Source organism: Babylonia areolata, chromosome 3 (assembly GCF_041734735.1).
Source record: "Babylonia areolata isolate BAREFJ2019XMU chromosome 3, ASM4173473v1, whole genome shotgun sequence".
Taxonomy (NCBI): domain Eukaryota; kingdom Metazoa; phylum Mollusca; class Gastropoda; order Neogastropoda; family Buccinidae; genus Babylonia; species Babylonia areolata.
Window position 1 is genome coordinate 16,368,901 of NC_134878.1, and position 15,565 is coordinate 16,384,465.

Sequence of the window (15,565 nt, forward strand, 5' to 3'; positions counted from 1 at the left end):
ACTATGATTTGCAATGTTACACAATGAAATGCTATGAGTGATAACAAAGAATTAGATAATGCAGACAATGAATTTTAATACTGCGTATTTTCCAAAAGAGCATTATTTATCATGAAATGAAACTTAGAAGAAGAAAAATCAAGAGTGACCTGAAATTTTCTGTTTTCTCTTTGCATGTCTGATGCGTCTTGTTGGGTGTTTTTTTGTTTGTTTGTTTGTTTTTCAAAAATAAATGGTAAAACAGGCAAAATGGACGTAACACATCAAAGCGGTATTCAACCAGAATAATTCTCATTCCACTGATTGGAAAGAGTCTGCCCACTTTGTTTCACTTGCTATATTCTGTGAAATCAAAAATGTATCAAAGTCAGCATACATAATTATGCATACATACAAACGAACATTTTGTTTCAAAACTGACGTATCAGCATAAGCATGTGCGACTGATATGAAGAGTACTGATAGAAAAAGAAAGAACAAGAAAAGTGACGAATACAGTTTCATATTGGGACTTGAATAGTGAGAAAGAGAAATGGGATAATCTTGTTTACATCAAAGTTATGACAAAGGTAACTATTTCAAGAAAATACACCACCAAACAAGCACATGAACACACAGAGCTGCAAGCAATTTCAGTGATTAATATATTGCAAGTAAAATATTCATTAAAAAATAAACAATAAAAAAAAGAAAAAAAGAACGGATCTTCAAAATAACTTCAGGGCAACATATCTATTTCTTGATACCAAGTCGGACTTCTATAAAAGGTAGAGAATTATAATTTTGTAAAAGTCCAAAGGGTATGCTTTAAAAACACAATGTGTTTTTAATGTATATATAATAAATGAGTACACACTGTCCATAGCTATTTCTTGATACCAAGTCGGACTCCTATAAAAGGTAGAGAATTATAATTTTGTAAAAGTCCAAAGGGTATTTTTAAAAACACAATGTGTTTTTAATGATTATATAATAAATGAGTACACACTGTCCATCCCTTTTTTTTCCAAATCTGTTATCATGAAAGATTAAGAATGATTGTTGTTGTTTTCAAAATAACGTGACCGTTTCATCGTTTTCAATATATTTTTTTTAAGATAATAAAACGGGAATCAGTACCATCTTACCGCAACAACAAAAATCCGGTTAGCAATTTTCTAATATCAAAAAAGTGATTGCGGTCACTGACAATTCTACTTTAATGTCGAAAAAACGTGTGTGTGTGTGTTTTACGGTCTATTCTGAAAACCATAACGTGCGAATTGATGACAGTAGCAGTTACATACAATAAACATTCCCCATCCTTGACAGGATGCTAAATATTGCTTTGTCTATCAGTTTCTGGGAATTATCTTTTACTACAATCGTAATATGTATTTCAGAATCGCAGTAAGACTCTGTCATCCAGGTTTGACTGATAGGATTTGAGAGTCTCTGGGTGTTTTTTGTTCATGTTTCCGTCAGGGACTATGTATACAAACGAGACTAAAACTACAATTTTCTATCTTTTCCACATTCTGTTCTGTCTCTGTCTGTCTGTCTCTCTCTCTCTTCCTTTCTGTTTTGAGCAAAAATCAAATCACACTTGTATCTTATTTTCAAAGAATCTTTGGGGGTTTTTCCCTGAAAAAAGAAGAATTGTGTTCCTGAATATACCGAACGCACGAGAAATAACCTGACATTCTATATAGTCTGTTCCATGAACCCTTTCAAACTGTCAGTTCCATCTCTGCCTGAAAAGGTCCCCAGTTGGGATGAGGGTTAAATCGAACAGATTCTGCACGATAAATAAAACCATGCTTCTTCTTGTTTTAACTCTCTCCATACGAACGGCGAAAGAGACGACGTTAACAGCGTTTCATCCCAATTACCACCATCAAAATATTGCAAGCGGAAGGCTTTTATACTGAAGAGGTGAATGATGACAAAGAATACCACAATTCTGACGACGGAAGCTAAAGTTTGGGTCATTCAGACACCCACTGGACATCCGAGGGGTTTGTGTAGAGGAGAAGAGAGGACTGGCCGTACTGAGTGAGTTAAACTCGTATAGGCCAGTTTGCCCCAGTTGCACAAGCGCTTTCAATTTCACCATACGTTTAATAAAAAGAAATGTTCCCTCGTGCGGATTAATCCATACAGGCTTCGCGACATCTGCTCAGTCACCAGGATATACGCAAAGAAACTCAACACGTTCTTTGGCCGGGTGTAAGAACAGAGACGTCATCCGAACAGCCTGGGAGAGAGGAGACCTGATATATCTCTCTAGGATCGGCTTCGGATCCACTCTGTTTACGCATACCCAGATTCAAACACTCCACTGTTGGCCGCCGTTCTTTCTCTGTCTCTGGACCTTGCAACTGAAATGAACTTCCTCTTTCGCTTCGTCAGGTCTCCGCACTCAGCTCTTTCAAGTCTGGCCTTGAAAACCACTTCTTCCCTGCCTCTTCCTTCTCATCAGTTTCTCCAGTTTTAGAGCTAACCATGCGTGTGAATGACTGGTGCGAAAGCGCTTTGATTTGTCTCTGCACAAGATTCAGCGCTATATAAATACCATTATCATCATTATTATTGATTAGACATACACGGCAACGGCTGTGTGTGCATCAGTCCCAGTTTAAGCGGACATTTTATCCGTTGTTCAGGTCTGAGTGTTTGAAAACTGTAAATGAATAGTTTGGGTGGTGGATACGGTGGTAACTATAGTTTATGTTACGAAGGTTTTATGATTTGAAAAAAAAAAAATCTTAGAACTAGGCATGGGAAGTTCAGCGTGTGCTTGATACACAAATGTAGTTCACGTATCTAACATCCTAGCAGCTTTTTTTTTTAATGAATATTCATGGCATAATACTGTACTCCTTTGATTCTGTTGGCGAGACAAAATGATTCAACATTACTTTCGATATTATAAAAGAGATTAACATCATGCACATCACATGGTTAAACTTATGTTTACCCTTGAATTACGAACCTGTAAATCGGAAACAAAAATGCATTTAAGCAATAACAACGAATTACTTTTTTTTTAATTGAAATTAATGATAGCAACAAATATGATTAGTAAGTCAACAAGGTTAAATGATTAGTAAGTCAACAAGGTTAAATGAGTAGTATGTCAACAAGGTTAAATGATTAGTATGTCAACAAGGCTGAATAATTAGTACGTCAACAAGGCTGAATAATTAGTACGTCAACAAAATTAAACAATTAGGTCAACAAGGTTAAATAATCAGTAGGTCAACAAGGTTAGACTCTAAACCAAACTAATCATATTCCATCACATTACCATTACATTATCGAGTCAAATTAACATAAAAAGAAACATACAGTGTGCAGAAGGTTAGTCACAGTAACAATCTAAAGGATCTAAAAACAAACACTAAACAGGTTTCTAAAATATTCACTTCCATAAAATTGATGCAGAGCAAATTTTCTAAAAAGGCGTCTCCAGATTGTCAAGATCTCTTATAAAACCTATAGTAAGTCAATCCACAGACTGTAAAACAGCTAATAAAACCTTCTACGGACCGTTTTCAGGTAGTCACGAAAACTGCTTCAGTCAGTCCAGCAACAATAAAATGCTTGTACAGATAACACATAAAATCTGAAGATAGTCCAGCTGCCAATGTCAGTTGAATAATTTTAAAAAATTGAAAATTTTCTGCCTGTAGTTATTGATCTACTGCTTACTACAAACCAGTGAAAGTATTTCACAGTTCATCGACAATTGCCAAAAGAATATTACAACAAATACCTATTCTTCTCCCCTGCTGTAACTTGACTTGCATTGGTTCTTGCCTAAATTTTATTCTCAAGATGCTGATAGCTTCAGCATCCTGCAAAGACGGGCACTCACTGGGACAAGGTTCGTCGGCACAAGGCAGGTACTGGGCCGAGGGGCCTTCACAGGGCTTCCCTTTGTGCTGGGGCTCCCGACACACGCGCATGCGCTCACGCATGCCTCCCCCGCACGTGGTGTTGCACTGCGACCAGACTGACCACTCCTCCCACACCCCGTCAACTGGAAACAGCCACAGAACACTGTCAGCACTCTCAAGCATGCGCCGCTGTTGTGGTGTGTCATTCAGCAAATGTCTGTGGTAACAGCAGTTGTTGAAAGCAGCAGCCGCAGCAATTATAATAATGATAACGAAACTAACTACAATAACAACAATAATAATGAAATAACAATAATAGAAGAAGTAGTAGTAGTAGTAATAGTAGTCGCAGTGATAATAGTAGTAGTAGTAGTATAAGCAGCAACAGCAATAGCAGCAGCAGCAGTCGTAGTAGTAGTAGTAGTAGTAGTCTGGATCAACGCTCGGCTTATATCTGAGATTGACACTATTGGCTTACATTTGTGTCAACGGCAAAGTGAGAGCTGTATGACGAATGTTTTTTGTTTTTTCCCCGCTGCCATTGGAAGTTATTTCTCTGTCTCTGGACCTTGCAATTGGAATGAACTTCCTCTTTCGCTTCGTCAAGTCTCCACACTCAGCTCTTTCAAGTCTGGCCTTAAAACTCACATCTTCCCCGAATATCCTCCCTTGCCTGCCCTTCCTTGTCTTTAGCTTCTACAGTTTTGAGTTATGCATGCGTGTGAATGACTGGTGCGAAAGCGCTTTGATTTGTCTCTGCACTAGATTCAGCGCTATATAAATACCATTATTATTATTATTATTACTGCTAGGTCGCATGTACTTTTAATGTCTTATGTATGTAGTTTTGATCCATAGTCATATTTGTGTAATGTTTCTCACTTCGTAGACCTTACTACTTGCATGTTGTTTCGATGGTTTGTGTAAGGTGCGTATTGTGATGTATTGATGTTGAAACTGTTGTACATGAACATGATAAGAGAAAAAAACACACGAATTATTGTATTGTTGCTTTTTTCTCACAAAAGATTTCTCTGTGTGAAATTCAATCTGCTCTCCCATATGAAAAGGAGTCGCCAAAATGCAGTGCCACAGTTTGTTTTTTATTGTTGTTTTTCACCTGTTCAGTCTGCAAGTCTTTTTTTTTATTATATCAAAGCGTTTGGTGGTGGTTTGGTTTTTCTTCTTCTGAATGTTGCCAATTTCAAACAACTCCCAGGCGCTGTATGAACAAACTATAAACTTCCACTTATCATCATTATTCATTCATGCCTGCCGAGTGTCTATGCGTGAGTGATTTAAGCCTTACTTGAATGACACAGGAAACGAATATCGAGCGCATAGTGGTAGCCGTCACGTCACTAAGGCTCTACCCACGTAGATAGCCTGTTGTGCAAATGATCGACCCTGTGTATGTAAAGTGCTTAGAGCCTGGTCTCTGATCGAGGATGGGCGCTATAGATGTATCCATATCATTCGTTATTATCATTATTACTTTACCACTTTTTTTTTTAAACCAACCAACCAGTCATGATAATAATGGATACTTATATTGCACACTATCCAGACATCTGCTCTAGGTGCTTTAAAAACACTTTTGTTTGCGTAACACATTACATCAATGTTACGTTCACACACCCAAAATGTAACGAACAAACTGAAAACACACACACACACACACACACACACACACACACACAGAGACCCGATCCCTCCGATGCCTCTCAACAAAGGATGTAGGCCTGCTGACCCTCGTTTCTTTCTCCTTGCCTGTCTGGGCCCTGTGGAGGGGTGGCCTAGTGGTAACACGTCCGCCTACTAAGTGAGAGACTCTGCGGGTACGGGATCGATTCCTTAAAACCAACCAACCACAGCACAGGACAACGTACTGGGGCAGGGGAAGGTGTGGCAGGCCCTGGTCGTGTTGGCGGGCCCCTGGCAGTCATTGCCGCCGTGCTGTGGCGCCTGGCACTGTCGGTGTCTCCACTGGCTGCCTCCCCCACACGACAAGGAACAGTCGCTCCACTGGGACCAGGGGTGGTAATAGCCGTCCACTGGCAAAGGAACAACGTCAACGTAAGTTACCATCCACTGTAAGCTTGGGAGAGGGGGGTGGGGGTGGGGGGGGGTTGGGGGGGGGAGATTGATGGGGGAAAGATGGGGGAGACGACTGGTGTTGGGTCAGAGGTGGGCAGGGGGAAGGGTGAGAGGATGAGGGTTGTTTTCGTGTTTGTGTAGTGACGTTGATCTGTGTGTGTGGTTTTTTTGTTTTTTTTTTTTTTTTTTTTACGTGTTTGGGATGTGACATGTATTTTTTTTTTTTTTAACATGTTTGGGATGTGACATGTGCTTTTTTTTTTTTTTTACGTGTTTGGGATGTGACATGTTTTATGTGTTATATTTTACAACTCGAGGGCGCGTGTGTTCCCCCCCCCCCGCCCCCTCCCCCCCTCCGCTGCATTCGCGCTTGTGCTCACAGACACACACTTTACATCCTCTCTCTTACAAACACAAATACGTACAACTCTCTCTCTCATCACACACACACACACTTTTTCGCTTGCAAACACACGCCCTCCCCCACCCCCACCCACACACTCACATACACCCACGCACTCACACACACACGAGTTATTCAGAAAAAAGTAACATACTCAATCCAATACATTCATTTCGTGTTTTAGCAGATAACTGGATTTCTTTTAACTGTACTGTGCTAATCAAGTTGATATTCATGGCATAAAAATATAAGACAATACATGGTAATTGTGGAAAACATGGGTTACCTAGATATAAATAATTATCGCCTGTCATATTCTGATCCACCCTCTCTCACGCACGCACAGACACACACACTTATAACCTTTCAGCTAGTACACAAGTCAATGCATAAAATTATTCCGATCGGTGGATGAAATCAGCTTACGCTAATCGAAAATGACATGCTACATACCCTTCTACTTACGCTCTTTCCAGGGTTTACAAAATGTTAACTAAAATCATTTTTCAAAATCTCTTTTTTCACACTTACGCTGGAAAGGAAACAGCAGCACCCTCTACTACAAAATGTCGGAACAATGTGGCATAAATCAAACATGAATGTTCCAGCTTTGACACTGTTTTCATCAAATCAGCAAGCAACAGAAAAGTGTAGCTTTTACATGTTATACAAGGTTTGAAATACAAGGTCTGAAATGTTGTAAAATATTGTCACATTACACAATGAAAGAAGAAGAAAAGGAACGGTGTTAAAAACGAAAGGAAAATCCGTTACATTGTAAAAACACCCTGATACAATGTCAACCAAAGAAGCAAGTCAAAGGAAAAGGAACAGAATAAAACGAATAAACACGTGAAGAACGGACAAGCCAAAGAACACAGTGGGTTTGATAATGTTATTTGTGACAGATACCTTCCAACGTGAAAGTAACAAAGACATGTACACTGTGTTTTCTAGGACAAAGTATCAAGTTCAGAATTTTTTTTAATTGACAAGCAATAATTGAGCGATGATTTTTTTTTTCATTGCTGCAGATTAGTAAAAAAACATTCAGTTCAATGTAACTAAAAGAGAAACACAGACATATTCTAAAGTGCGCGCATGACACACACTCACACACACACACACACGCACACACACAAACACACACACACATTAAATCTCTATGATATGTTCATGATGGTGACAGCAAGATAGCGGGCCCATATACAGCACGCGGCGCAAACAGCAGGAGTAAGATTTAAATGGTTGACAAGCAAGTATAGAAAAAAAATCTAAAAGGTAGCTGTAACTCTTTGCTGGGCAAGCAATATTCAAACTTGGAAGTACATAATTCTAGCATCACTTAACACGTCTAAAATACGAATAATGATAGAAATAGAGATACAGAAAGAGAGAGAGAGAGAATGTCAGATTTACATAGACAGAGCCAGGCACACGGACGTAACTGGAAAGCATTCAAATCATACTGCATGTTTGTTTTTGTTTTTTTTCCTCATATTACTAACTAGTTTTCCTTCATCTAAGCGGCAAACCAAGACTAAATAAATAACACACACACACACACACACACACACACACACACACACACACACACACACACGCACGCACGCACAGAGCATAGTAAAGAAAGTCTGAAATCCATGAAGACTGATTGTTCAAAGCCATACATTTTCACACAAGCTGAAAAGAAAAAGGTAATCACAACATAGAAATCCATTAAGATTTCCAAATCTAGCGCAGCACATTGACAAAATATCTTTTGATTGATAATGTTAGTTTGTTACTTGCTCAAAGTCACGTCGACTGCAAAGGTAATTTTTTGGCGGTGAAGAAACACTACGAAAATGTTAATTAAAACACATGCTGTCAGTCAGGTTACAAAGAGAAGTGGAGAGAGACAAAGAGGAACAAGATTCCAAGCACATTCGAACTTGTGATTGGTCACAAATCTTACCCCCAAAAAACAGAAAGATAGATTTTCACTTTAAAACATATTGACAACAGGAGAAAGAGGAGAAAACAATTGTTCCTTTCTTCAGCGTGGTCGTACCAGGACAAAGTTGGGTTTTACATGCTTGAGTCTGATTGGCCTCTCCTTCACAAGGCTGGCCCCCATATTTGGGCATGATGCACGTGCGGTTCCGGTGCTGAATTCCGCCCCCGCAGGACAAGGAGCATGCGCCCCACGCCGACCACTCCTCGTAATATCCGTCCTCTGCAAAGACACGGCACAGAGCGATTCGTCACAGGCTGGGGAACTTGTTCTCTGTAGAATCCCTGAGATTATTTTTTTTTTTACTCACCGTCCGTTGTCATTGTGGTAGGCGTCTTTGGACAGGGCTGAAAAGTTGGTTGCTTGGTTCAGTTTTAGTGTCAGTCGTCAACTTAAACAAACGTTAAATGAAAAAAACAACAAAAAACAACCATACTATCAATTGCAAGAATTATTGGCCGATGGTTAGCTTTCTGCTGGAATTATAAACGAAAGGGGGTATCATGCTCCAGTCTTCACATTGAAACACCAAATGTATAAAAAAAAAATTGTATGTGTGAGATGGATATAACTTATCTTCAATGATGAGAATTCTTGTGGGAAAAGTCCGCTTCTGTATACATAATAATTAATTATTTAAAATATCATGAAATACATACATACATACATAAACGAAGAGAAACATCTCTGATTTCATGTTATCAGTAAAGCTTGGGGGGCTACAGGTGTGACAGTAGTCAGCAGAAAGAAGAAACAAAAACCTGCATCCTCGATGAATCCAAAAAATGCCATGAGGAAATGTCTGCCGCTCAAATTTCTCACTCACACATGCAGGTCTTGGGATCACCCGCAAAGCTGAAACCACACAGCCATCACCTCATCGTTCTGAGTCAGAGGTGCTCTGATGGTGTTTATCTTGACCACTGCCACAAGCGTATATTTTTCGGGGCTGGTGGTACCGATATTTACAGATCTGGGCATTACCCATTCCTAACATACCGACACATTTCCTTTATGATGATCAAGGCAAAAAGCACGGAATGCAGTCTTTTCATGCAGTTGGAAACGAAAGCAAAGTTGACGTCCAGTTTAACACAGTCGACATCACTGCATATTTATTGATCATTACAGCACTGCCAAGACTAGTCTGTAATTCTTCTATGAGGCAGTAATTCGTCTTTCGAGGCTGCTTTATGACTTGTCACAAGTTCTCAAAGATCTCCAGTACCGATGTTTTTTTTATGGAAATCGTCTTCTTTACGAGGCATGTAATGGTGTCAAAAAGCCAGAGGGACAAAAATGAGCTTGATTAACTTTGATCGAAACCAACCAATTTCGTTAGAAACCAGCTGTGAGTTGTTTGGCTGTCACTGAAACAAACCACTGTCGATATAACACATCAGCTGATATTCTGTTCCGCCTGAATCCTAAGAGACGCCACTGAACGCATAATCATTGAGTGGGATACTGGTATGTGGGCCTCTTCAAGTGTAAGTTTCGTGATGGTATGATTATGTGAAGGTTCTTGTTGAATCCTGGTGCTGGAAAGAACGTTTTCTTTTTCTGGAAGTATGATGACATGGTGAACTCTCTGAGTAGGAGGAGGCTCTGCATGGTCATGAGCAACAATGTTAAATGTGGTGGTGTTAGAAGATGAGGTGGCCGGCTGTTTTACCCCTGATTTAAGAACCAGTGTTTAAAACATTTTTCAATGTGTATCACGACCGCAAGTTTAAAACTTAACTGTGATCTTCCGGTACTAAGTTAACCGGACAAAAACAAACAAAGATCGCATTTTTTCATTTGAAAACTGCGAACCAACATCGCAACGCAGCACTCCAACCAACCTGGGCAGAACTGAGAGTTGCAGCCGCTCGTTTCATTGCGCGCGCCCTCGCAGTCACGCCCGCCATGAAAGGGGCCAGAACACGTTCTACTTCGCCATTGGCTGCCACCGCCGCACGACACGCTGCAGTCGGTCCACTCTGACCAACTCTTGAACACGCCATCCACTGTAAGGAGGACACTGCAGTGCAATGATTGGTGTCATCGCTGACACAACAAGCTCTTCTTTCACCTCAAAGCGACTCTTCCTCTCCTTGTTTCATGAGCCTTTGGACATTGTCTTTTCTCAAAGAAGCTCAAGAACAAACATTCACGATCTTTATCGTGCGACTACAGGTATTTATATGTCTTCACTAACGCAATAACTCGCAAAATGGAAAGAATAGTATCGCGTTCAAAGTTTTGAAACAACATGGTTTAAATTTACTGCTTCTAATTGTAATCTTTTGATTTTCGTTTCTTTCGAGTATTTGGTTCATCACATTATAGTCCATGTTTTGATATACAAAAAATTCAACAAAATAATAATTCGTATTAAGATACTGATAAGAAACACAAAAAGTAACATATTTTTTCTCGATTACTAATGTTTGTAAAAACAAAACAAAACAAAAACAATTCCAAACACTAATCATTCTTCATTGTGTGTTATCAGCTTGTGAAAATAAGTAACAGAAAGTCTCAAGATAATAATTCAAATGCCAGCATTACGTTTCAGTAAAAAAAAAAATTTAAAAGGAATGTTCATTGTTAAATCATACATCCAACCACATAGTTTTACTCTTTTTTAAATCAAATTAAGAGTTGCACAAGGAAATACTCAAGACTAATGAATGAGAAAAATTCTAAAATGAAAACCATTACTGTGATCGAAATTAAATGAGTGCTTAGGAAAAGATGTTATCCTTGCCCAATCAATATAATAAGCTAAGACAATCACTAATGGTTCAAAATGACTTTTTATTAAGAATTGAATGGCGAATTATGCTAGTTTGTACACAGAAGCATTCAATGCAGTCAGAATGCGCTGGCATGTGCAATGACTGAATCACTGGTTGACATGCAAGGGCATGCATCTTCATCTTTTGCATATGAAACAAATAAAATCTTGGAGACAGGTGAATTTAAGTGCTAAAATTGTTTCCGTACAAACTGAGTGTCCTTACAAACCAAATTGTTTACACGTACGGAGAGAGATCTCCGTTTTGTGACCATAATAACAATGTTTTCATTCTTCTGCTCTTCTGCGAGTGGAAGAAATCATTACGCTGTGAATATATATATATATATATATATAAAAGACAATGTGAACATGAGCACGCAATGCTTAAAAAGAGGCATGCACGCGAGCAGGTGTAAACCATCACATCATACACTTGGCGATGGAGGTGAGAGAGCTGCAGTAAAGTGCGTTCAAAATAAAGAACTGTTCACCATCATCAACACAAAGTTAAAGGAATAATGTTCATGCAATCCAAAGAAATGAATCAAAGGGGAAAAAAAAACAGCGCGCGGGGCAATGCGTTAATTTCTTCTTTTAATGAAAAAAAATGTTGCAAAATTACAAGCGCTGATTCTCTTCATTCTCCCCCTCATTATTTCTCAAAAGTACAGATGTTTTCTCAGGGTCCGAAAAACAGGTGTTGTTTTTTTTTGTTTGTTTTTTTTATTCAATGCTAAAATAAGACATTGGTTTTATTTGACATTTCGTTCTATTCTAAGCAATAACAGATTTCATGACTTCTTCTTTGAAAATTTTATCAAGAATAAAGAATTATCATTTCCGAAAATTACACTATATAAAACATATATACATGTGTGCCTTCTACTGTTACACAGACAGCAAAGATTTCCGAAATTCCTTTGAAACAGTCACACACGTAAGTATAGGCAGCAGCTGATGAGTGAAAATAATAGATCTCTTCCAAAAAAATCTCCTTCACTTAAAGTATATATCAATGTACTTTCTTTTCTTTTTGCACAAAACATCATGGATGATGGGCAGCTTATACGCGAGGTTGCGCATCACATTTGTACAGGGAGTCAAAGAGAAATCCAGCGTGTATTTTGCAACACCTAGAAAGCAATCAGCAGCGAGATATATCCATGACATCGCTCCAGTTCTGCATGACAAACGACAGCAGTATGTCATCCTAGTAGGCACTTTTGCGGCAGCGGGAATATACGCATACATGTACTGAATTATATTTGCATTCACTCCAAATCCTTCACATCAGCGGTATCAGGTCCTGTCAGATTTATCCAAAGAACAAGAGGAAACAAACCACCTCATCCACCAATTTCAATGTTGATCAAGATTTCAGTATCCTGTCCACTTAAATGCACGACGCGGCACGCTGTGTTTTTACACGATGTTCCCAGCTGGAACAACACTCATTCCTGTTATGAAACAGATGAAACGAAAGGGAAACATTGTGATTTCAGATGATAATTTCAGGGACCAATAGACAAACAAATCACGCAGACTGGAATTTAGTCTTTTGAAAAATAAACAACAACATTAAACAATCTGACAGAACGCTGAAAGCCAGCTAACAATCGCCACCAGCCCCCCACCCCCACCCCTTCCGCACCCCCCTCCAACACCCCCCACCCCCATCAGAATTCATTGCCGTCTGCCACACAGAGAGAAGGGGGGTCAGACCGAAATCTGAACCGGCCTCTCTGCTAGCCAGAGGGCGCTGCGCCCAGCCACCCCGTATACCCGGACACCCCTGGGTGCTGCAAGATTGGTTCTGAAGAGCGTCGCCTGGGCAGTCCTTGCCCCCAGGTACGGGCACCTCGCAGACTCTCTCCCGCTGCTGGTGCCCGCCTCCGCACGACACGGGGCACGTGGTCCACGAGCTCCAAGCCATCCAATAGCCGTCCTCTGTTTGCAACGCGCCAGCAAGCAACACAACACGGGCACTCAGTTTGGGGGACAGGGTCTGCAATGGTGTGGGTGTGCAGCTGTTTGCAATATCCACTGTCATGTGTGTGTGTGTGTGTGTGTGTGTGTGTGTGTGTGTGTGTTCAGTGTCAAAAGCAGATTACTACAACGCCAGAACATACCGAGCGGGTATCATTGCTTTGTGGGGTTGTCCTGATGTATCGTGTTGACGATACTCTGTGGTGCACCGCAAGATGTCGTGTCATGTGGTGTGTCGTGTCGTGTCGTATTGTATCTTATCGTATCATCAAAAAGAATGTGAGTGTGAAATTTAAAATGATTTCCCCCAGGACCGCACGTCGCAGCAAAGCAGCGCTACTCACACCCCCCCCCCCCCACCCCACCCACTCGTCACCTAGTGTGTTCCACCATCCGAGCGACCGGGCAATGGGGGAGAAGGGGGGAATGTGGTACTTCCTTACGAGCCGCAAAACATGAGAAAGTCCTGTATATATGTATATGTATATTTTTTTTTAAGCTCATGAAACAACACGCGACGCAAAATGGTGCCCCCCCCCCAAAAAAAAAACAACAAACAACAACAACAACAACAAACAAACAAAAAACAACCCTGTTAGGCATTTATCGGTGTCAAACCTATTGTAAAATGGTGCTATCATGCTATCACCTGGCAATGAAAAACTTTCTAGATCGCATATCACTTTTTTTTCCTGGTCATAATAGGACTACTTAATAATTATACTTTTATGCTTAACGGATATGCAAAAATACAGTTATTTAAGCAGCCGAAACCAGGTGCAGGTTTTGCTTCCAGTGATGCAGAAGGTATGGGCGCCCCGTACGCAGATTGTAATATAATCTTGTAGGTGATCTGGTGAAGTATTTCGAATAATTTAGCTTGTCAGGTATTATCTTTAAACCTCGAAGTACTGGTATTAGTGTTCAAACAGTTAACTCTCTCCATACGAACGGCGAAAGAGACGACGTCAACAGCGTTTCACCCCAGTTACCATCATCAAAATATTGCAAGCGGAAGGCTCTTATACTGAAGAGGTGAATATTGACAAAGAATACCACAATTCTGACGACGGAAGCTAAAGGTTGGGTCATTCAGACACCCACTGGACATCCGAGGGGTCTGTGTAGAGGAGAAGAGAGGACTGGCCGTACTGAGTGAGTTAAAGCTTGCTGACATCACAACACTTAGCGATGGAACTTTGAAAGGAAAATCTCAATAAACAGTGTCTGCATAAAGATGGCTGAACATAGACTGAATACCGAACAACAGGACAAAATCTGTCAGCGAACAGCACACTGTGTATCCACACGTTTTACAGAGACAAATTATATTATGCAGGTACAAAAAGTGGAGTTAAGAAAGCAATCTCCGCTCACAGAAAAACTGTCATGAAGATATTTTCCCTTCGAATCACGCAGAAAAGTACAGAAAGTCTTTATCAATAAGTACCTTGCTTTTCAACATGATTTTAAAGTGTATATGATGTGCACATAAGTAGCTAATGCTCCGAGCACGCTAGCGTACACGCTTGAAGCGGGGGGTAGGGGGGTGCGCACGTGTATGTGCTTTCAGTTTCTAATAAACCTTACAAACCAAACGCCGTTATCTGATGTAAATGAGCGGTCTGAACTGCTGGTAAAAGCAATGCGAATATACTTACGATGTAATCTGATAAGTATCATAATGATAAATCATAAATATTGTGCAATATATGAAACAACTGCTAGGCTTGTTAACAGTTCAGGTTTCCGAAAACTTCCATCTTCGCAATCAAACAGACCCAAAATGTCTCTATGCAAATTGTACTTGCGCTTTTCTAATGGCATACTATGAATCGTTGAATGAAATTCACTTCACGCAGCTCAATATTAACTTTCCTCAATGCTTCTATGATTTCGTTAATTCTCAGTGCATGAAGCGTCCATGATATTCAAATGGTCAGAAATATAGAAACACGTCTTTTTAAACCAATTTCCAAACTGGCAGAATATAAAGCATTCATCCAAGAACCTGAAAAAAACACACACAAAAACAAACAAACAACAAAGCAAACATTATGCGAAATTCATGGTTTACAAATGGCCAGACTTTAATTCGACTGGTATTTTTGGGTTGGTTGATTTTTAGTTTTTTTGTTTTGTTTTGTTTTTGTTTGTTTGGTTTTTTGTTTGTTGTTGTTTTTTGGGGGGGGGTGTTTTTTTTCTTGTTGTTTCGTTTGTTTCTTTTTGTTTTTTCTTGCTGTTTTTATTAGACAAATGTTATCAAGTCGATCACATCTGAACGTGCTCTTCACAGTAGCCGACCAGTTTTATCTTACGGTCCATGGAGTCTAACCATGCGCCATCAGATGCCCTGATCTGCAAATGCCTTAGTGTCACGGCAAAAGTTTAAAATGTGAAACATACCAACTGTT

General features: G+C 39.9%; 1 protein-coding gene across 1 annotated transcript in view; it reads right to left on the bottom strand.

The window, feature by feature from the left end:
• Positions 1–15,565, bottom strand: part of LOC143280246 (SCO-spondin-like) — a 73,862-nt gene that overhangs the window by 12,647 nt on the left and 45,650 nt on the right. The window contains 4 exon segments of the mRNA XM_076584879.1: positions 3,860–4,024; positions 5,771–5,935; positions 8,435–8,599; positions 10,225–10,389. Of these exon segments, the coding sequence (XP_076440994.1) occupies positions 3,860–4,024; positions 5,771–5,935; positions 8,435–8,599; positions 10,225–10,389 (660 nt within the window).